The following is a 21,805-nucleotide window of genomic DNA, read 5'->3' as shown; positions in this document are numbered from 1 at the left end:
TTTTGCTTAACCCTGACCTTTTACCATATTATATATATATATATATATATATATTTGCATATTAAGGGACTAGGTGGACCAAATTCAACCCACATAGTAAGCTCATGGTATTTTGAATCATATATTTAACTCGATCAATAGTCTAAATTCACAGTCCGTCATTAAGTTGTCAATCAATCTTATAAAAGAATATGTTCGAATATATATAATTTGCAATGATAAAATGTGAAACATTCACGAGAATGAAAAACTTTTGTGAGGTTATTCATGCCTTGTAATTTAGGATGGCAGAACTGTGTAATTAACAAATAGCATGTGTTTAAATTTGATAATAAGTTTTTTATTTTTTGAAAACATGTTAATTTTTAATTATACTTGTTCCGTGAACCTCACGCAAACTTTGCTCTTTCACTATGGTCCCATTTCCAAGTTGTCAAAGCAGACTATTTGTATGTTCTACAACATGGACCAAAACCCATGATTGGACAATATTATTATTCATATATGAAAAAGACTTCAGAAATTCCTTTAAAAAAACAAATGGGCCCCCAAAATCATATAAGCACATATTATTTTGCACTTTGAGCTAAGATTGTCACACCATGCATGCCCATTTATTATTGAAAATAGGATGGAAAAAAATAGTTATTTTCCTTTTTATTATCTTCCCTCATTCATAAAGTCTTGAATGATTGGCATCTCTTTATTTTCTGGTGCCATCTTAATATTATTTGTTTTGGTTGGAACTTGGAGTGTATCTTAATACTTTATACAAAAGTGTATTTCTAGAAAATGAAATGGGCTGTTAGGTATATAACTTAGTTGATTGAGTTCTTTCACTTCTATTCATATAGGCAGAAGTTCGAAACCCTAGGCACTCAATGAATATTTGTATAAAGCCCTTTCCCCAATTCCAATTGCTTATACTAAAAAAACTAAAATGGGCTTGGATCCAATCTTTTTCAAATGTGATGACCCACTAACCAATGTCAAAGAGTTCAGACTAACTAATTATGGAAAGGTTTACTATGCGAATAATGCTATCCTTATCACATTTTTATCTTACATTTTTATATGATATGATGTGGTATGTCCATATCATATGTCACATTAATTAAATTAATAAAATATATTTTAACAAATAAACAAAAAATATTAATTACATTAATTAACTTATGTGGTATGTAAATATTAGCTGCCATATCATATGGTATATAAATTGTGATTTACAAATATAGTAAAGCTAGGATTCATGGTGTCAGCAGTGATGAATTAGAGCCCTCCTCTTTTGGCGGCCAAATTTTGGAAATTTGTCAGCCAACAATCCAACATGGTATAATTGACAACGACTGGCACCCATGTGACCATTTATGCCATGCACTTGACGACCCATCTTCAATAGGATGAAAGAAAGCCCAGGGTTTATGGTGGCCTGCGCTTGGGAAAATCTCCGGCTTCATTTTATTTAGATTTTGTTCTTCACAGCTCACCAACGAAGTATCATGGAGAAAGAAATAAAGAACAGAATATGAGGCAAAGACACAAAGGCAATCTCAGTCTCTTTCAGCTAGGATTCTTTCTTCCAAAATTGTCATTTAATACCAGAGAAGATAAATTTTGAGTGTGACCGTAACACCGCGGTTGAGCAAAAGAATAAACCAACTAAAAGACTGAAAATGAACAGAGTGAAGTAAGCGGCATGCTGTTACTCTAATCAAACATTAACATTTATTAGATGAAGGATAGCAGGGTTTGTTTTTACAATGAAATTCAAGTGGCATAAACATGTTAGTGGAAACTGCTCTCCTTTTAAGTTAGTTTGGTCCTGGCCGTAACAATCCGTTGAAGAACTGCGACTGCAAACTCAACCATGTTCAGAAACTGGATGTGTTGAACACAACACGATGACTCAATTACCACCCTTAATCATTTTTGCACAACTTGAAATCTAAGCACAAGAGAAAGAAGACAATAATCTCTCTGTGTATACGCATCAGGAGTATGGTAAAAAAATGTGTGAAATATTGTATCCGATTGTACAAATCCTCCCCGTTAACAAAAAACCCCACCTTAAACTAAAATGGAAAAGAAGATATAAAAACCCCGTATAGATTTGCTGATGAAAACATGTGTTCCAAAAGAAGTGATGATCTTCTATCCATGATAAATACAACCTTGAACTCTTGCAAGCAAGCAGTTAACAGATGAATCGCTGCTGAGCGCTGATGCTATTCTTGGTGATGCAAGGAGTATACTGAGAAGCTGAATGATCAGAGACAAACTTCATTTCTAAGAACTGATTAAGATTTTCCATTTTGAAGCTTTGCATTAGTTAACTTTTTTAGCTTCCGGTCATGATTGAGCATTGCACTAACACTTTCAACCACCAGCACCATCTGCATGGTCCAGAGCACACATTAGTAGAGAGGGTTACGCTCAAATACCATAAATTAACAGATTCATTGAGTTGCGAATCAGCCATTGGTTGATCAGGCTAACAAGATTCACATAAGTGTCAAAGTGGATATAGCGGGGTGATGACTCTGTCATGGTTTTATTTCACAGAAATCATCCTGTGAATCAACTATACAATAAGGAAGCTACATTTTTCTCCCTTTGAAACTCATATATGAATCATTTGATGCAAAGAAATAACTGATAAGAGTTCACAAACCTGCAAACAAGCATAAGTAATTGCAGTAGCAAAGTAGAAATTTGCATTGCCAGTGCCCTGCAAGTTTGAAAAAGTCCTTAATTATAAGAAACACTTATATAACCATTTTAAAGTTCAGAACAACTGTAGAGAGAGCCATACCCTCCATATCCATAGGTTGTGCATCACAGGGCTAAGGAGGGAAACCCCAACATAAACACTGAAGAGGCAGAACGAGAATTGCATTTCTGCATATCATAAAAATATAATGTTTAAGATGCCAAACCATGTCAAATGCATAAAGGGAATAGAAAGAGAACCAACTGACTTGCCTGACAGTTCATTAACAAACCAGCCCAACAAACCAAAGTACAGAGCTGAATCCCCAACCTAAACAAAATTGTAATACAATGGAAGAACAAAAAAAATCAGGCTGCCTATCACATAACTTCAGAAACATGCATCGAAGACTTTAGCTTCAGCACCAGAAAATATAGAAGACTTCTGAAGAAAAACAAGAACTTACAGAAGGATAAGACTTAAGCATTGATGAGATGGTGATGTAGACAAAAGCAAGAAAGCAGGGACGGTGCTTGAGCCGTATGGCCAATGGAAATATCATAAAGAGAATATTCATATGGAAAACAATCAGGAAGAAATTTCTGAAAAAATCGAAGACCTCTGCAAAGAAATACCTGCATCAAAATATTAAATGAGTGATCAAATTCATGCCACGCCTCAGAAGTAAACTTTGACTACTGCACAATCCACTTTCAGTATAGGTAATTTGGGGCTCACCATAAAACACCTATATTCGGAGACAAATCTTGCACAGTAAGAATGAAACCATACATTCTGCAAAAACCAGCCACAATGTTTAGCAACAACTTAGACTACTGATTTAACAATAAGATAAAAATTACTAGGAGCAACCCTTTGCACTAGAGGAAGTACAACAATTAATGCTAATACCCATTTGGTTACCCTGTGAGCCATTCACCTAATTATAGGCTACAAGTGCTCTGAATCAATTATAGTAGCACCGACCATAGCGAACACCAAGACATCCTGTGCAGAGCTCTAGTCTATACGCAGCTGATCTTGGCCGGATACTAATTTGACCAAACTTTTCAGGAAATTGGATTAGCTTTGAAAACTGTGCTATCTTTAGTTTGTTTTCTTCTCAGTTTATTTTCATATGGAATTCTATTGACTCAGTGTTTACTTATTCCAACTTTCATATGTGGACTGGATGACCTTTAAGAACTGTACAACAACTTCTTAAATAGAACTGAAATTTTTTAGTGATATCTTAATAAACCACATTCAGAACTTTGATAAGTCGTAATGCTTGATCAGTCCACTCTGTTACTAGGCCTAAGAAATGAGAACTCTCCTCTTCAACAGAATTTTCTTATATATCTTCTTTTGCACAAACATCTAGAATATTTGAGCATAAGGAAATGCATACACGTACAATGAGCTGTTGATACCTTTCAAACATCTCCCAGAGACCACCATACTGTTTAACAGATATGCCACACAGGAGTAACACATAGACTGACCACATAATAGCCCACAATAAGAAAAGCATGGGAGGTCCCCAAGCGAAAACTTTGGGTAGGTCTGATTGATTAATAACTTTCTCCTGTTGTTGACAACTATCGCTTGACGAGTTATCTTCAACTTTACCACATCTCCTCATCAGCAATAATTTCCGAGGAGTATCTGGACCATATCCTAATAAAAGAATTATCTGGAACAAGATTAAATATTTGTCAATATGCATGAGTGAGAAAGAAAACACACAAAATAGATTTCAAATGTTGCATGAAAATTCTTTTAATTTTTTTATTTTTTTGATAAGAAACATAATTTCATTGAAGAATTGCACAAATTTTTTATTAATTACATCAAACATGATAAGTCAATGAAAATAGGGGCATACTGGAATTATGAGAATCATAGGATAAAGAGACAGATGTGTTGCCATGACCCATCCAAAAGCAGCCAAGGGAACCATTCCTACAGTTCATCAGAAGAACAACATCAGAAAGGAAATTAACGTTAAAAAGAAGAGCATAAGCCAAAAAACAGTTCCCCACGTGCCTTCATCCATCCCTAAATCAAATGCTAATATCTCACTTCAAAACATACTGATTATGGACAAACAAATATTGTCAAACGGAATTAGAAAGAATGTCTTCCTTGAGAAAGTGTCAGCATGCACACAGAATCAGAATATTATTCTACCATGAAATGGAGTGCTGATGTCATATGACTGAACTTGCATTGTATTATTACCACTTAAGTAGGCACATCCAGTGATACTGCTAAAACTAGAATTACAAGGAAATTTTAAACATCCAAAACTTGTTAGTTTCTGTAATAGATTATAATCTGTCACAACTCACAACAATATACAGGCAAGGACTTATATGGAGAATGTCCATCACATGAGTGCCTATACAATCTAAACCAGAAACCAGGAATCTTGTAACCCAAGTGGAGTGTATTATATGATCCTTTTAAGGAAGTAATCATTCTCATGAACAAAATGACAAAACAAGTTTTGAAAGAAGAATACTTAAAGAGTCTTAAAAAAACCTAAAAGAAACATTTAAATTGCCAAATCACAAGGACTGTAGTTAACTTACGTTTACATGCTCCATAGAGGGCCAATATGATGGCCAGATTTTCAATTGGAGATGTTGACAAACCCACACATGCAACTATTGTGAAAGGATTCCATAGGTACACAAGAGCAGCAATATCTCCTGAAGAGAGGACCTCTGAAAACAACAAATATAAGCCATGCATCAGCCTGTGAATGGCATGCGGAAGGCAAAGCTTTGCATTTTAATGTAATTGCACAAATGATGCACATAAATGAGATCAAAAGTTAAGCTTTTCAACAAAGTGGCATATGCCCGTAACTATAAGTCAATTATAATGATTTCATATAGCTATTCAGGCAAAGCCAGTCTGTTAAGATTCCAAATTTTTAGATCTATCACAACTGTGTCTCAACATGACAACCAGCTATACTAGCTGCATCTATCGATATCTAGTTGCTTTGTTGCATAACAATTTAGACTTCATTAGGGAAATTCATACAATCAAATATGACCATCCATAAACAGGACTAAAGAGAAGTATATTGATCTTTAAATGTTAGAATTACCCATGCTTTCTGATATCGTATCAAGATCTAGTGATTTCAAACTCTGCCTATATGCAACCTGAAGAGTCTGACCAGTAGCACGAATAACCATTGCATTCAATATATCTGCAACCACAAAAACCAAACTGTACCCAAGAATGTGTCGATATCAACTGCCTGACTACATATTCGGAATAAGTCAACCAATGAAAGAAGAAAATTAAGGGAATTCTAAATTATTGGAACATGAAATATGACACACTTATACAACATAAAAATGAACTTATTGAAAGGCAGTACTGAGCTACAGAGAGAGAACTTAGAAAATGGTAAAAGACAATTCTTACCTGCATAGAAGATGACTGGGTTGCCCTTCAATTCTGCAGCACCAATTAAAATGTTCAGCAAATTACCAACTGAAAAAGGAAAAAACAAAATCCAGCACCAGATTTTAACATTTCCTTAATTGGGGCATTCATTGAACCAATTTTTTTCTTGAACTAAAAAAAATGATTTATCAAACAATGAAAATGGAAGAGAATTAAAACTGGAACTGGCAGTTGGGCCTCCAATTCCAAAACTTAGAGTCTTAGAACAACTAACGAAACCAAACATGGCTCAAAATAAATCACATAGAATGATGCTAATGGGAACAAAACTGAAAAAGGAAAAAGCTTAAGCTGAAGCGGTACCTTTTAACTGTGAGTGGCCCAAGAAGTGAGAGTAACAAAGGAGATCCGTGGTACATAGATCCTGCAAAACCAGCAAAGAACAAAAAAAATTACAATCTTTGAAAAATTAAACATGAATTATATAAGATAGACAACCAGCAATGAGAAACCTGCATAGGGAGACATTGACGACTGCTTCAACCAGTAACCCTCAGCCACTGAAAAAAAAAAACAACAATGAATTATAGAAGCCGAAACTTGAGAAGGTATGGTTCTGACCAAGCTTGAGAGATAAATTACGGCGACGGAGGCTGGTGAGAGGGGTGGAGACTTCGGGGCGAGAAGAGAGGTTGAGATTTTTGGGGAAGTAGATGAGAATGAGCCTGAACAACACTGACGCTGCAACCCATGTCCAGAACCTTCCCTGCTTCTGCTTCTTCCTCTTCGTGCTCTGCTCCTCCTTCACCTCCATTTTCTTACAGCCTTGCTCTGTGTTTTTAGGAGCGAGATCACTGGGAGAGAGGGAGACGAGTTTGTAAGGACTAAAACGGCTTCGTTTCTGTCGTGTGTATTGGGGGGGTGTGCAAGTCCGGTCGGGTCAACTTGATATGCCCAAACCCAACCCGTTGTGGTGTTAACCCGACTGGGCCGATTGGATCACTTTTGAATTAGGATTGAGTTGACGTCTTGCCCGCCAGAATTAACCCGAATCCGAACTCATATACCTTTTTTAAACAAATCAAACTAAATCTAGCAAAATATGTTGTATAGGCTTCAGCCCAACCCGATAAAAAAATTTAGGGTCACTCAAGCTTAACCCAAATTTAGAATGGGATGAAATGTAATTAGACTTTTTGTAATATTTTGGTGTGGGACTTCAAACAAGGCACGAGGTGACGACACATGTTTGTGAATAATTGAATTATTTGCTTGAACAAAAATGGGCCTCATGGGCAATCGGCATGAATGTCTTTTGATTGGGACAGGAGGTGAGGGGCTCCGCATGCCTCACCGAGTGTCGTTTGAAAGGATGGCCATGGGGTCTATTTGCTGTGGTTTGTTGGGCATATGAGGTTTCGTCATTTCTGAAGTAGAAAATTCATTTTAGCATGAAATGAAATTTACCCTTGAAAAATTTGTTAAACAAGTTTTTTTTTTCTTTCTTTATTTTGCTCCAATATAAATAACTCTATCAAAACCAACCTGACATGGTGCAAGTGGTGCTACTACACATGACGTCCAAATTTTTTTATTTACTTTTTTATGTATATATATAATATATATGAATGCGCAACATATTTACATAATCAACCCTAATAAAATTGATTTGCGGCCCTTCTAATTTCATTGGACATGTGAGTTCAAATCCTATATTTCTTTTTATATAGTATTTTCATGTTATTATGAGAGTCTCAATTTAAATTTCGCATAAAACTCTTAAAATTTTTATGCCGACCCTGAACTATGTATAATTTAGTATTGTACCAAGAAACATGAAGAAGGCAGAAACGGGACAAATGTAGCAGTGAGTTTGAAAGCTGAAGTCGCCGCAGTGATTGGGGTTGTTAGACATGTGACCATCATTATCATTTGTGTGTCCACTTTTAATACCATTTCTTTTTGTTTTGTTTTCTTCTTGGTGAGAAATAACAAAATATAAACAAAGGTTGGAATGGAATCCCAATCATTTGAACATAAAAATTCCGCAATATACCGAATATTTATTCATATCTAAAGGGGAAAAAAAAGAGCCAAGAATAATACTTTCTTTTTGTAACATTGGAAAGGGATCAAAGTATTGACTTATTTTAATACAATTCCTTCGTATTAAACCTTTAATATTTCACTATGCATATAAAAAAAAAAACTTGAAAGGATAAAACCTTCAATATATTTTCTTTTGTTGTTTATACTTATCTATAGAGAATTTTTATATTGGACATGAACTCTTATTTCCTTTTTTCTTTTTAGTAATTTGTATTTTTATAGACTATTATTTTACGTATTTGTGCCTTCAAAATGAAATAGTTGTGTTTTTGCCAAAAGAAAATTCGTTTATTATGAGTTATAAAAGTACTTTTTAGTGTTATATAGAAAGCATGGTTTTCCAAATAACTTCCTTTATTTCGCAATTTATTAAGGTTTTTTTTTTATAGTACAAACGATAATCTAAACTATAGAATATGAGTGTTTATCTCATACACACAATCAAGATACCATGGGGTTATCACCATAGAAACCGACAAGTTTTTTGGGCTTTTTTGTACGCGCCCCACGCGCGAGAGATTTTTTCTGGTTTTTCAGATCTCGCTCGTTTCCGAGCGCCTCTTGCTGGAAGCTGCCGAGTGCGGTGGTTTCCAGGCAGCTTTCTCCTTCGGTTTTGGCTGATTCCCTTTGGTCTACTGTTGGTCATGGCGGAAGGCTCACCTGGAATTTTTTCGAATCCTCATTGCTTGCCTAAGCGAAGTCGAGCCTCTGAGAATGCTGAACCTGAGTGTGACATGGATGCTGATTCTAATCCACACCTGATGCAGGAACATACACCTATTGTTGGCTCTGAGCAGGTATCTCGCTTTCAACTTGGTGCTGATAGTTTTCGTGATAAGCTTATGAATAAGGTGAATTTGGCTAAGAATGTGGGTATAGATGTTAATTGTCTGGATGATGCTTATGAGGATCTCAATGATGATGAGGATGTGGTTATTTCTCGGGGTGATCGCGGCCCTAGTATTCAATTTTCTGATAAGGCAATGGATAGGTTATGCCGGCCTTGGAAGAATGCCCTGATTATCAAGCTATTGGGCAGGTCTCATACCTATAACTATCTACGTGATCGATTAAATCAGAAATGGAGTCTGAGAGGGGAGTGGAAATTGATAGATTTGGTGAATGATTATTATGTGGTAAAATTTGAGCTTGAGGAGGACCTAAATTTTGTTCTCACTGGTGGCCCTTGGATAATAGCTGGTCAATATTTAGTTATGCAAAAATGGAGGCCTGGCTTTTGTCCAGCTACTGCACAGATTACTCGAATGGCGGTTTGGCTTCGTGTCTCTGCTATCCAGCTTGAGTGTTTTGATGTTTGGTCGTTGAAACGAGTTGGGAATTTATTGGGGAAATTGTTAAAGATTGATTCTCTTACCACTGCTCAAAATAGGGGCAAGTTTGCTCGGTTGTGCGTGGAATTAGATCTCACTAAGCCGTTAGATGCCTTCGTCCAAATAAATCAGAACTGGTATAACATTGAGTATGAGGGGCTGCCAGATATTTGCTACCTATGTGGGAGGTATGGCCATAAACGAGAGAAGTGTGAATTGAATGTGAAGGATGTTGAAACCGTTAATGGTGAGACTACTACTACCAGGAGTACTGTTATGGAAGGGAGTAGTTCAGAGGGAATTAATAGGGCTCACTATGAGTCTGACCAGAGCTTGAAAGGACCATGGATGAATGTTCCCCCTAGGCGTAGGCCTCAGCCTAATTCTAAGGGAGTGGGAGGCAAGGATCCTGGGGTTAAATTTAAGGGCTCAAGGTTTGATGCTCTTAGGCAAGTTGGTGAGAATTTTGGGAAGGATCAAGGGAATGTTGGTGAGTTTTTTGATCAGACTGGCAGCAGACCAGTGCAATCTTTCTCGGCTGATTTGAATACGGGCAATAAGGTTTGGACAAAGTCTAAGGGTAAAAAGTCTGTTGCTAGGCAGGTTCTGGAGGACATTTCAAACAAGGGCTTGCCTGTGAAGAATTGTGTGAAGGAAAATTGGCAGAATACTGGTGGGGCAATTAAAAATACCTCTGGACGTCGCCAGGCTGCTGGGGTATCTGGTTTTGTAGGAAGCATGGGATCTCAAGGCAAAAAGAGTGTTACCATTGGTTCTCTACCCGAGCAATTTGAGTGCTGGGGCAGTGGACAACCAGTTCATCAGAGGAAAGGGCTGTATATATTTGGGCATCAGCCACCTAATATTGGGGAGGTGGCTACTTGTAGGGATGCCAATTCTGGTTCTGACAGTGATGATGAAGTGTTAATCCCTTCTGATAGTGAGGGTTTGGAGCCTGCAGAGAAAATGGACTTCTCGGAAGGTCACTTTAGTTCACATGGTGGACGCTTGGCAAGTAGTACTTTCACTCCTGGTGAAGGTATGACTTTTGAGGCTTAATAAAAGGGTTTTAGCCCTTAAGGTTACTCTGTCTTTGATGGGTTTTTTCATGGATATTTGTTGCTGGAATGTTAGGGGAGCAACAAGCTCCAAATTTAAGTCTAATGTGCTTGATTTGATTCGCACTCATCGCCTGGATATGCTGTTCCTTTGTGAGCCTCGTATTAGTGGAGCAAAGGCTATTGCTGTAGTTAAGTCTCTCGGCTTCCCTTGCTTTGAAATTGTTGATGCTGTGGGGTTCTTTGGTGGTTTGTGGCTGTTATGGGATGATTCTAGAGTTCATGTAGAAGTTGTTGGCACCTCTGATCAAACGATTTCTGCTTGTGTGACTCGCAGTGGTCAAGAACCCTGGCTGTTTACTGGTGTTTATGCTAGTCCTAACGCTATTAAGAGAGCAAAATTGTGGGACTATCTTTCATTTGTTGCTGCAAGTCATAACTTGCCTTGGTTGATTGATGGGGATTTTAATGAGTTACTTACTGCTGATGAGAAGTTTGGTGGAGTTTTAGAGTGCAAATCTAAAGATTTTAGGAACTGGGTTGCTGGAAATGAGATGATTGATTTGGGTTATTCTGGACCTAAATTTACATGGAATAATAAGAGAGTTTATGCAAGGTTAGATCGAGCTATTTGTAATATGCAATGGAGAATGTTATTCCCTGAGGCTAATGTTCAACATTTGCCTAGGACTACTTCTGATCATAATCCAATTAAGATTAAGTTGAGCTCCCGTTTTGCTGCTTCTCCACACTTAAGGCATTTTAGGTTTGAAGCTATGTGGATGCAACATGAGCATTTCAATGAGTTTATTTCTGATGTTTGGGGACAAGCTGCTGGCTCAGCCTTGGATAAAACTTATCAGTTGATTCAGCCCCTAAAAGATTGGAATGTCAATGTTTTTGGACATATTAAGAAGCGAAAGGCCTGTTTGTTGGCTCGTCTTAATGGTATTCAAAAAGCGTTGTGCAGGAGCTCAAATATTTTTCTGAGTAACTTGGAAATTTCTTTGATTGAGGAGTATAATGGTGTGTTGGAACAAGAGGCTATGTTCTGGAAACAAAAGTCCAGATTGCAGTGGCTTCAGGAAGGTGATCGAAACACTAAATTCTTTCATCTTACTACGATTATTAGGCGGCGGAGGAATAAAATCGAGAGATTAAAAAATAATGAGGGGGTTTGGGTTGAGCAAGCTCAAGACATTAAGGGTTTGGCTATGGCGTATTTTGAGCAGTTGTTTTCTCAAAAGATTATGGAGCATAGAGAGTTGATCTTACCCAATCTGTTCCCTGTTATTGACTCGGCTGATTTGGATTTGCTGGAGAAGGAAATTGACATGGCTGAGATTAAGTGGAGTTTGTTTGGGATTGGAGGTTTGAAAGCTCTTGGTGTTGATGGGTTTCCAGCTTGTTTCTATCAAGCTCAATGGAATAAATGTGCTGCTGATATTTTTGCAATGGTGACCCAAGCTTTCAAGAAGTGTTGCATCCCTGACAAGCTGAATTACACTTTAATAACTTTGGTGCCTAAAGTGCAAAGCCCCCAATCTATGATCCAGTTTAGGCCTATAAGCTTATGCTCGACTCTGTACAAGGTTATTTCTAAAATCATTGTGGCTCGCCTAAGGCCTATTCTTCCTGATCTTATAAGCCCCAACCAAGTTAGTTTTGTCCCTGGACGTCATATTACAGATAATATTCTGATTGCACAGGAGTTAATGCATAAATTTAAGTTGTCTAAAGGGAAAAAAGGGTTTGTTGCTTGGAAGATAGACCTCTCTAAGGCCTATGACAGGTTGAATTGACATTTTGTTGAGTATGTGCTCATTGAGTTGAAGCTGCCTGCTCCGGTTGTTAAGTTGATAATGAACTGTGTACAGTCTGTGAGATATCAGATTAATGTGAATGGGGAATTGACTTCTCCTTTTAGGCCAATGAATGGTATTAGACAGGGAGACCCCTTATCGCCCTACCTATTTGTTCTCTGTATTGAGAAACTCTCTCATATCATATGTGATGCTGTGAGCAAGAAGAAGTGGCGGCCTGTGAAACCTTCTCAGTCTGGTCCTGCGATCTCCCATCTGTTTTTTGCTGATGATCTGGTGTTGTTTGCGGAGGCTAATGCTAACCAAGCTAAAATTATGAAGAGCTGTCTGGATTTATTTTGTGCTGCTTCTGGACAAGTAGTCAACTTTGATAAGTCTGCTGTCTTTTGCTCTCCTAACACTTGTAAAGAAGTTTCTAAGGAGATAAGTTTGATCTGTGGCTCTCCTCTCACTAATGACCTGGGGAAGTATCTAGGAATGCCTCTTTTGCATTCCAAAATCGGAAAGCACACTTATAGTTCTTTAGTTGATAAGGTGCATAACCGGCTGGCATCTTGGAAGAGTAAGCTCCTATCTTTAGCTGGAAGAGCTACTTTAATTCAAGCAGTTACAGCTTCTATCCCTGTTTATGCTATGCAAACTACTAAACTTCCTGTTAGTGTCTGTAATGATCTAGACAAACTTAACCGTAATTTCTTCTGGGGCAGCAGTGAGAAGAATTATAAGATCCATCTTTGTCAATGGGATTTGGCTTGTAGGCCTAAAGGTAAAGGAGGTTTGGGGTTTAAAACGACTGCTAGTATGAACCAGGCCCTGCTTGCTAAGATTGGATGGAGATTGCATTCTAGGGACAATGGTTTATGGGCAAAAATTTATGAGGCTAAGTATCTTAAAGGGACTTCTATTTTTGATAATTCTCTTGGAGCAAGGCAGGTCTGTTCCACTACTTGGAGGAGTATCTTACATGGTATTCAGTTGCTTAAGCAAGGGATGTGTTGGAGAGTTGGTCGGGGAGATAGTGTAAATTTCTGGGAGGATTAGTGGGTTACTGATGTCCCTTTATTGCAGCAGGCTGGAGTTCTCACCGCCCATGATAGCAAATGTTCTGTCTCAAGTTTCTCTATGAATGGCTGGTGGGATATTGACAAGTTGAGAGGTGTGGTTTGTGAAGACCTTTTCCAACAGATCATTAGTGTTCCTGTGGGGTTTTTGGGTTCTTTACCTGATACTCAGGTTTGGAAGGGTAGTGCTAATGGCGACTTTTCAGTTAAATCTGCTTATAGCTTATTTTTTGAAGGCTGTTCTACTCCTGACTCCTGCTGGAAATCCTTGTGGAGTTTAAATGTTCCTCCTAAGCTCCAATACTTTATGTGGCTGGCTTCTCAAGGCAAAATTTTGTCTAACGATCAGCATGTTAGAAGGCAGTTGGCTTCTGACTCTTCATGTGGTTTTTGTTCTTGGCCTACTGAAACAGTTCTTCATATCCTTCGTGATTGTGAGCGAGCTCGAACTACTTGGAATGCTATTCTCCCTGCCTTTGCCCATAATTTTTTCCGCTTAGATGCTCAGCCGTGGATGAAGGTTAACATGCTCTCCAAGGCGAAATGGAATAGTGATGTTCCTTAGAGTACTGTCTTTGTGTTCACTTGCTGGCAGTTATGGTGTTGGAGAAATAAGCATGTTTTTCAGAATGAGGATACTGTTCCCTTCAGTCCAAGACAAGTTATCTGCGGGGCAGCCCAAGAGTGGATTAAGTCATCTTCTAATCGCACTATAGGAGAAAATAAAGTTCAAATCCATGTTGCCTGGGAGCCCCCTAAGCATGGACAGTTTAAGCTGAATGTTGATGGTTCAAGGAAACATGTTACTGGCTGCATTGGTGCTGGGGGAGTCATTCGTGACTCTTTTGGTGACTGGGTTAGTGGGTTTGCTGTTAATTTGGGGAAAGGTCAAGTTCTTGAGGCTGAGATATGGGGGCTTTTCTTTGGTTTGAAGCTTGCAATTGAGAAGGGCATCAGTAATCTCACTATTGAGATGGACTCAGCTATTGCAGTAAACCTCTGCCAGAATCCTTCTATGCTTGCTATGCATCCCTTAGCTGCTTTGGTTAGGAACTGTTGTGACCTTATGCAGCAGGTTCCTAGGTGTGCCCTTCAGCACGTGTTCCGTGAGATGAATATTGTTGCTGACTGTTTGGCTAATTGGAGTTACCAAGTGGATCTTGGGCTGTGCATTCTTGAGCATGCCCCTAGTTGGTTAAGTGCTTATCTAGTTGACGATCTGCTGGGAGTTGTTCATTCTAGATTGGTCTGTTTAGACCAGTTTGTGTAGTCTGTTTGTTTTTGTTTGGGGCTTTGCCCCCCTTCTTAATCAAAAAAAAAAAAAAGATACCATGGGGTTCGAACATGAGACATTTAGTCTGCAAGTTAAGGCCATTTTTCAATGGATTAGACCCTATTAGCCAGAATTTATTAAATTTTTAATGAAAAATTAGACATGCTTGTAATAAAAATTAAATTTTTGTTCCTTTTCTAAAGTCCTCATGCCATTGAACCAAAAAAAAAAAAAAAACCTCATGGCTTGTATGTAAATCTCTGTATTAAACCGAACTTTATGTTAATGACGTTCTTCCTTTAGAGCTGCTTAGACAGCAAGTCATCCATGTGTGCTTGTGTGATGTGTCTTTGATGCTTTACCCTCCATACAGGAGAGACGTGGAAGAATGGAAAAGAAAATACCCAAAAGCAATTTCACCATTTTAAATTCTTTTTAATTCCAAAAAACCGACTTCCAAACACGCCCTTACTCTCCACTCTATATATATGAGCGCATAACATACATCCTATATTTTCACACATAAATATCTATTACTAATTTACTTCCATCTCTCTGAACAAAAAATAAATTCATAAAACCCAACACCAACACTGAAAATCGGAGCTCAAGAATTGCTTGAAGTTCTGCAGCAATTTCCATGGCGAGGCCTAATCAGGAAGCAATCGACACCTTTATCAGCATCACCGGCGCTTCCGAAGCCGTCGCCGTGCAAAAGCTTGAGGTAACTCTTAATGTCCTGAATTCAATTCTGTGGTTGTAATCAGAATCGCCGATTCAATTCTCCGTTTTAAGATGTTAAATAACGTAATGTTGCTGTTAGGTTTTTTATTGCATTTGGGGTAATGGATTTTAATTGGGAATTTTGGTTGAAAAGTATTTGGATTGATTTTATTGAGAATTTTGAAATTTAAATATGGGATTTAGTTTGTTAGGATGGTATTGTTTGCTTCAGTGTATTGGTATATTTAGATGAAGGGAGAATTTACTTCGGTGCTATTTGATGGTATTAGTCGTCAAGTGCTCTATGCTATAGTTTATGTAAACTACAGTTAAATGGTGGGCTATAATTAAAGTTAAAAGGGTGTTACTTGCACTACTCAAAAGAGTAATAAAAAAATTTGAAGAATTTTACAAGGGTTGTGATTGTATAGAGGAATAGATGGTATTTTTAGGACAATGAGATTACTGTTATACAGTTAAAGACTTATACTTTTAGTATTCTCTTTGAACGGTTCAATGAAATATGGGCAGTGAGGTTGTTATATAGAGTTTGGAGAAGGGTTGGCTTGTACAATTAATTGTTTGACCAAACAAAATAGAAGGGTTGTGAATGTACTGGTACCTGAAAAATTTTTTGGTGTAGAAAATTTGGTCAAGTGTACTTGGTTAGACTCACTAGTGAATAGTATGGTAACTATTGAATGGTAAGCAATGAACAAGGTGTGCACTTCAGTTGGCCTTGTGGATATCTCTGCAACTAGTTGGAGTAGAAATTACAGCAAGGTTAGCTTCTTTTATACTTGATTGAGTCTAACCTTTCTGAAACCTTTGGAATATAATTTTCCCTATTAATATATCTAATTGTATCTAAGGTGCAACTAATTTTTCTGGAGTTGTGGCTGGATAAACCTGAATGCTTTGGGGTGAGCAAGAAAACTCACTTCAGCTCCATCTGATACAGGCTATTGCCTTCATATAAGATTATGATTGATGCGTACCTAACTACTATTACAAGTGAACTATTTAGATTCTTATTAGAGTAGTCTTGTGTTTTAGTCTCTTGGATTTTTGAGGATGCTCTTTCTTGTTTGACTATTAGAGGGTTAAGTCTAAAAAAAAAAGATAAATAAAAGAAAAAAAGCTTTAGCATGTTGGCCAATTTATTGCTTCTTATAGATCTTCTTCCGTTTGTGTTTGCTTGCTATTAGGAGCATGGTGGCGATCTCAATGAAGCTGTGAATGCACATTTTACTGAAGGAGATAGAAACACATCAGTGAAGTATGCTTTTCATCTGCTTCTGCTCATTCTTAACATAATTAGTATGATACATCATCAACTATTGGAACTTATATCCGGCTTTAACATTGATATCATTTCATGTCCAGTGTGCATGAAACACCTGTTGCAGCTCAAGATGATTTGATGGATATTGATGATCCAGTTCCAGTTGGACCTCGGAGAGATCCTCTATCACTTCTATCTGCAACCCGCAATATAAATCCATTTTCTCTTCTTAATCCAAGTTTGGGTAGCAGCATATTTGAAAGCGGGTCAGATTTTAGAGAACGTGCACCATTTGTTACTCATCCAAGAGAGGTCAGGGAGATCCCCATAGAAGTCAAGGATGGTGACAATCCCTCCGGCCATTCTGGCCATGCTCCTACCATTGATGATGTCACTGGAACAGCGCATGCATATGGCCCAAGTATCCCTGGGACTGTTATAATTGATGATGAAGATGATGATGTTCCAGCTGCCCCAACTGTTCAGGCTGGACAAGGCAGCGGACCACAAGATATTTCTTCAGGTGATGGATCTCATCACCGAAATTTTGTACCTAGTGCTCCTCGATTTGATGATCCACAGGATTATAGCAATGATATCGAAGAAGAAATGATTCGAGCTGCCATCGAGGCTTCAAAACGTGAAGTTGAAGAAGGCCAACAAAATCAACTATTTGGTGCACCAACTGTATGTGACAAGCCTACACTGTTGGGTTGGACCTCGTGTTTGTGGTTTTCTAGTAATAAGAGATTGTCTTTGTATTAATTTCATCTTGATGCAGCAGTTTGATGATAACGAGCCTCCGCAAAGGCCGCCTCACCTAGAGGATCCTGAACTTGCACATGCAGTTTCATTGTCACTGAAGGTTTGTTTTTGTTTTTTGTTTATTTTATTATTATTATTATTGGTATCCATAGTGTGTCATTTGACATGAACTGAGTCCAGACAGCAGAGCAAGAGAAAGCATTGCGTGGCCAGGGGGAAAATGTTGGCCCATCAGAGATGGGGGCTTCTAAGGCAGCTGAGGTGGAGCTGGAAAAATTAACGGCACCAAACGGAAGGTATATATCTTGTGTTGCTATTAAGTGTTAAACACATCATTTCTGATGAGGGTGCTTTGAGTGAATCCAGGTTGGGAGGAGGAAGCTCATCCATCCACGATGAAACTGAAGACGTGGAGGAGCAGCCTCTTGTCAGACATAGGTCCAGGCGAATGTCCTCTGGCTCTGTGGAGTCTGCCAAAGACGTTGGAGCTACTGAGGATAGCGCACCTTCAAGTCCTGGAGAGCAGGATATGGGTAATCATCCTAGGCACAGTGGAAGTGTCTTCCCTACTGATGAGGTATCTTTCTTTTTAAGTTATTATAAGTTATGAATGAGTATTCGAAATTCTTTTTAATTGATCATGTTAGTAAATGTTTACACCAACTAAATGTTGACCTTCAATTATTCTTTATAATTGAAGTGGGGAGGCATTTCTTCAGAGGAGCACGATGAAGCAGTGATGCTTGAGGCTGCAATGTTTGGTGGAATTCCTGAAGGGTCTGGATATCGCCTTCCCTATGCACCTCATCAGTTTATGCGAGCTGAGAGTTCGTATCCCCGGCCAGTACCTCGTCCTCCTTCACCCTCTCTGACAGCGCAGCGGTTGATAAGGGAACAACAGGTTTTTAAATACTGGACGAAATTTCTAAAAGTTGTGCACTAAAAGTTGTGTTAATGGTTTTACTAACTTGATACATGCAGGATGATGAATATCTTGCATCACTTCAAGCTGATAGAGAAAAGGAACTGAAGGCTATTGAGGAAGCTGAAGCTCGTCGTCAAGAAGACAGACTAAAAGAGGAAGAATCTCAGAGGAAATTTGAGGAGGAGCAGGTACTGTATATTTTATATATTTGCATCTTCTTAGTTTTAGAATATTTGATGTTGGTTATGTGACTTGCTCTCTCTCTCTCTCTCTCTCTCTCTCTCTCTCTATCTATCTATCTATATATGCTTACATATGTATACATTTAACTCTTGCATTCATCAGTTTTTCTTTCCTGTTAAATTATTTTACATTAGTAGTATTTTGTATGATTAATTAACTTAGCTCCAAACATGGTCATTTTTCTCAGTTCATATATATATATATATATTTTGTGTTTTTTATAAAAATTGGCTCTATTCCCACCCTGTCACTTGAATATTTTCTTTTCTTCTCTTATTTTTATCCTCAAAATTTGAAAAACACCAGCCAGCATCATGCTGGTGGCTGGCCTGGCAGCAGGGGGTGGTCTGCCTGTGGTTCTTACTTTTTATCTTTTATTGTTTTAATTTTTTCATTGTTTGAAATTGATAAATAAGATAAAAAGTGAAGAATGTTACAATGAGTGGTTAGAAATTTAGTGGTGTGTTGAGCAATGAGTATGGGAATGGAGCCACTCTTTTATAAATTTTTGTAGGTGTCATTTTGCAATAATTTTCAGATGGAAAATTACTTTGATAACTAAAGTTTATTATGGAGACTGAATAAAAGAATACACATATTTTGGAAATTTTCGTCTTCGTCTTTGGCTTTAGTATTTTATTTTCAGTATTTCTGCTCAGATGGTCTGATAAATCCTAATTATGGTTGGCGAGTATTACCCTTATTTGACAGTTATGCATTCACTGACTTTTGTAGTTTGTACTGAGACACATACTTGGGCCCTACTCACAATTTTTTTTTGGGACACTAGTTGCTCATTCTCAGTGGGCAGGAAATGATGACTCCTTGTCTTGGTGGATTTATGTTTTGAAGTTACTTATATCTTCATTCTGCATGATTCTTCCTTGCAGGAACTGGAGAGGCAATTAGCAGCAAAAGAAGCTACTCTCCCTCAAGAACCAGCATCAAATGATGAGAATGCTGTAACCCTTATGGTGCGAATGCCAGATGGCAGCCGCCATGGCCGCCGATTTCTTAAGACAGACAAACTGCAGGTAAAATTGTTGTGAAGGATATTGTTTTTAGCTGCATTGATATTGTTTTTAGCTGCATTATCTCTTTGCACATACTCTTTGCTAAGCCGGATAGTAATTTGCATTGCAGTCTCTTTTCAACTTCATTGATATTGGCAGGAGGTTCAAACCCGGCTCTTACAGAGTGGTGAGTAAACTTTGAATTTTATTCAATACCCGAAGTGTCAATAAAGCCCGTGTCTTCAATCTTTGCAAATTGTTATATCAATTAAACCGTGTTCATGGAGAAAAAAGAGCACAACTGCATATGAATGCTAGAAATCCTAAACAAACTTTGAGATGATATTTGTGTTTGCGCTTTATGTCTTATTCTGCTTGGTTTTAATTATGTTGCTGAAATAGGTGAGGCCGTTCCCTAGGCGTGCTTTCAGCGATGGAGAGAGTGCTTTGACATTGAATGAAGTTGGCCTTACCAGCAAACAAGAAGCTTTGTTTTTGGAGTTGATATAGTAGCTGACTCCAAAATGTAGAACAATAGAACATTTTTCATTTATCTACATATATTGTGAATGAAATCCTGGTTTTTGTTTGCGCTTTCGGGGGTGTTTGGATGAAATACTTCATACATGGATTTGAGGACATGGGCAGAATCAAATTTAAAAGGGGGAATAATTATGGTCATTGTATGTTTCCATCTGTGGTGTGTTGTTCATGAGTTTTGGGGAATGAATGAATGTATGAATTTGCACCAAATGCGAGCATATCCCAGTAGCTTGATAGAGTCATCGATCTAACGGCTACACCTGCTTGCCTTGATATGGACGTATACCCTAATACAAGGGTCATCGATCTAACGGCTACAAGTGCATTCACGTGCTGATGCAGCTAAGAAGCCAATTCGAGCTTGCCCGATGACGAATAAGCTAGGATTGGGAATTACAAACCAGGATTGAGGGTAGGGCTGAAATTTCCAATTCCAGTACTTGAAAATTGGGTTGGGTTGGAATAGAGCTAAGGTACCTCTAGTCTGAACCAACTGAATCTTTCCTATAAAATTAATAAATAAAAGTATCTGCTAAAATGAAATAAAATCCATCACATTCTATTTCACACCATATGACTTGTCATGTTGTTCATATTGTGAATTGTTATTTACCAGAAATGGAAATCTGAACCCAATACTGATTTATCTTATTTTTCCAATTGAAAAAACAAAAAAATTTAAAATCTGCATCCAAAATCCTCTAGAAAGTAGAAAGTAGAATAGGTAGAAAGTAAAGGGTAAAGGGTAAAACGAAAGGGCCATACGACATTATACTTTCGGTGTGGGAGAATATAATCGTTGTTTCCAGGTTCCCAGCCTTGCCTTCGCGGCAAGTTCGTTTTGCTGATGTGTTTTTGGTTTTAGCAACAACACTTTAACAGTCTTTTTTTTTTTTTTTTTTTTTTTACACTTTTACTTTTTTCATTTCAAATCAAAAGAGTTCTTGGGAGTTAGCAGAATCATAACCTATACGGATCCAATTTTGTTCAAGGCATATTTGGGAATGATTTTCTTTCAACTGGATCAATGATATGGCTTGGTAAAAGCTAAACCAACTACTCCTAGGCTTGTACCATTTCTATGCAAGTGGAGATTCTAGTGACATTTATTTGCCTTGCTCTCCATACGTCCATGTACTTGATGTCTTTGTTCTTTTTCCCAACTCTCTCATCCCACTATATCATGACTCCTCCTAGCTTTTGTATAAACCGCGTGCAAACATACATGGGTTAGGCTAATTTTTTTATTTTATATACAAACAATATTGAGGTGGAAACTTCGAGCCTCTGACCTCAAATCATGAGTAACTGCTATTGGTCACTTAAGCTATTTTTGCAAAGTTTTCTTTATCCTTGAACGAGTCCAATATTGTGTTAGCAAGTGCAAAGGTTGGCACGTGAAACCGACAGCATGGTATAGTGCTTATTTAGAGAGAAAAAAGAAAGAACAAAGAAAATGAGTAATTTTTGGGTGTTCTAGGTACACCACGTGTACCATCCAATAGACA

At 37.9% G+C, this 21,805-nt stretch overlaps 2 protein-coding genes across 3 annotated transcripts; one reads left to right on the top strand and one right to left on the bottom strand.

Annotated features, from left to right (window-relative positions):
• Positions 1,706-7,220, bottom strand: LOC18775819 (phosphatidylinositol glycan anchor biosynthesis class U protein). Its single transcript, XM_007209918.2, has 14 exons — positions 6,788-7,220; positions 6,658-6,705; positions 6,509-6,569; positions 6,164-6,196; positions 5,838-5,962; positions 5,311-5,445; positions 4,602-4,678; positions 4,147-4,409; positions 3,452-3,508; positions 3,180-3,348; positions 2,986-3,043; positions 2,816-2,901; positions 2,675-2,731; positions 1,706-2,396 (listed from the first exon to the last, which is right to left on the bottom strand). Exons 1-14 carry the CDS (start codon positions 6,957-6,959, stop codon positions 2,301-2,303), a joined length of 1,437 nt encoding a protein of 478 aa, XP_007209980.1. The 5' UTR covers positions 6,960-7,220; the 3' UTR covers positions 1,706-2,300.
• LOC18775932 (plant UBX domain-containing protein 8) lies at positions 15,279-20,507 on the top strand. Of its 2 annotated transcripts, none has more exons than XM_020564144.1 (11): positions 15,279-15,524; positions 16,732-16,802; positions 16,910-17,495; positions 17,593-17,673; positions 17,754-17,869; positions 17,940-18,150; positions 18,274-18,474; positions 18,555-18,686; positions 19,632-19,775; positions 19,885-19,941; positions 20,157-20,507. In XM_020564144.1, the coding sequence occupies exons 1-11, from the start codon at positions 15,441-15,443 to the stop codon at positions 20,262-20,264; spliced, it is 1,791 nt and encodes a 596-aa protein (XP_020419733.1). In that variant the 5' UTR covers positions 15,279-15,440; the 3' UTR covers positions 20,265-20,507. The 2 variants fall into 2 exon arrangements, with proteins under 2 accessions (XP_020419733.1, XP_020419732.1); XM_020564143.1 differs by having other exon boundaries at positions 17,590-17,673.

This window comes from Prunus persica, chromosome G5, assembly GCF_000346465.2.
Source record: "Prunus persica cultivar Lovell chromosome G5, Prunus_persica_NCBIv2, whole genome shotgun sequence".
Classification (NCBI taxonomy): Eukaryota; Viridiplantae; Streptophyta; class Magnoliopsida; order Rosales; family Rosaceae; genus Prunus; species Prunus persica.
Note: the sequence above shows the minus strand (reverse complement) of the source record. Positions and strands in the feature narration are given on the sequence as shown.

Coding starts and splice junctions, on each gene's coding strand:
- LOC18775819 (XM_007209918.2), bottom strand. CDS start 6,959: ATGGAGGTGAAGGAGGAGCAGAGCACGAAGAGGAAGAAGCAGAAGCAG. Junction 6,706..6,787: donor TCTCACCAGCCTCCGTCGCC/GTAATTTATCTC, acceptor TTTTTTTTTCAG/TGGCTGAGGGTTACTGGTTG. Junction 2,902..2,985: donor GTTTGTTAATGAACTGTCAG/GCAAGTCAGTTG, acceptor TATGATATGCAG/AAATGCAATTCTCGTTCTGC.
- LOC18775932 (XM_020564143.1), top strand. CDS start 15,441: ATGGCGAGGCCTAATCAGGAAGCAATCGACACCTTTATCAGCATCACC. Junction 15,525..16,731: donor TCGCCGTGCAAAAGCTTGAG/GTAACTCTTAAT, acceptor GCTTGCTATTAG/GAGCATGGTGGCGATCTCAA. Junction 17,496..17,589: donor AACTATTTGGTGCACCAACT/GTATGTGACAAG, acceptor ATCTTGATGCAG/CAGTTTGATGATAACGAGCC.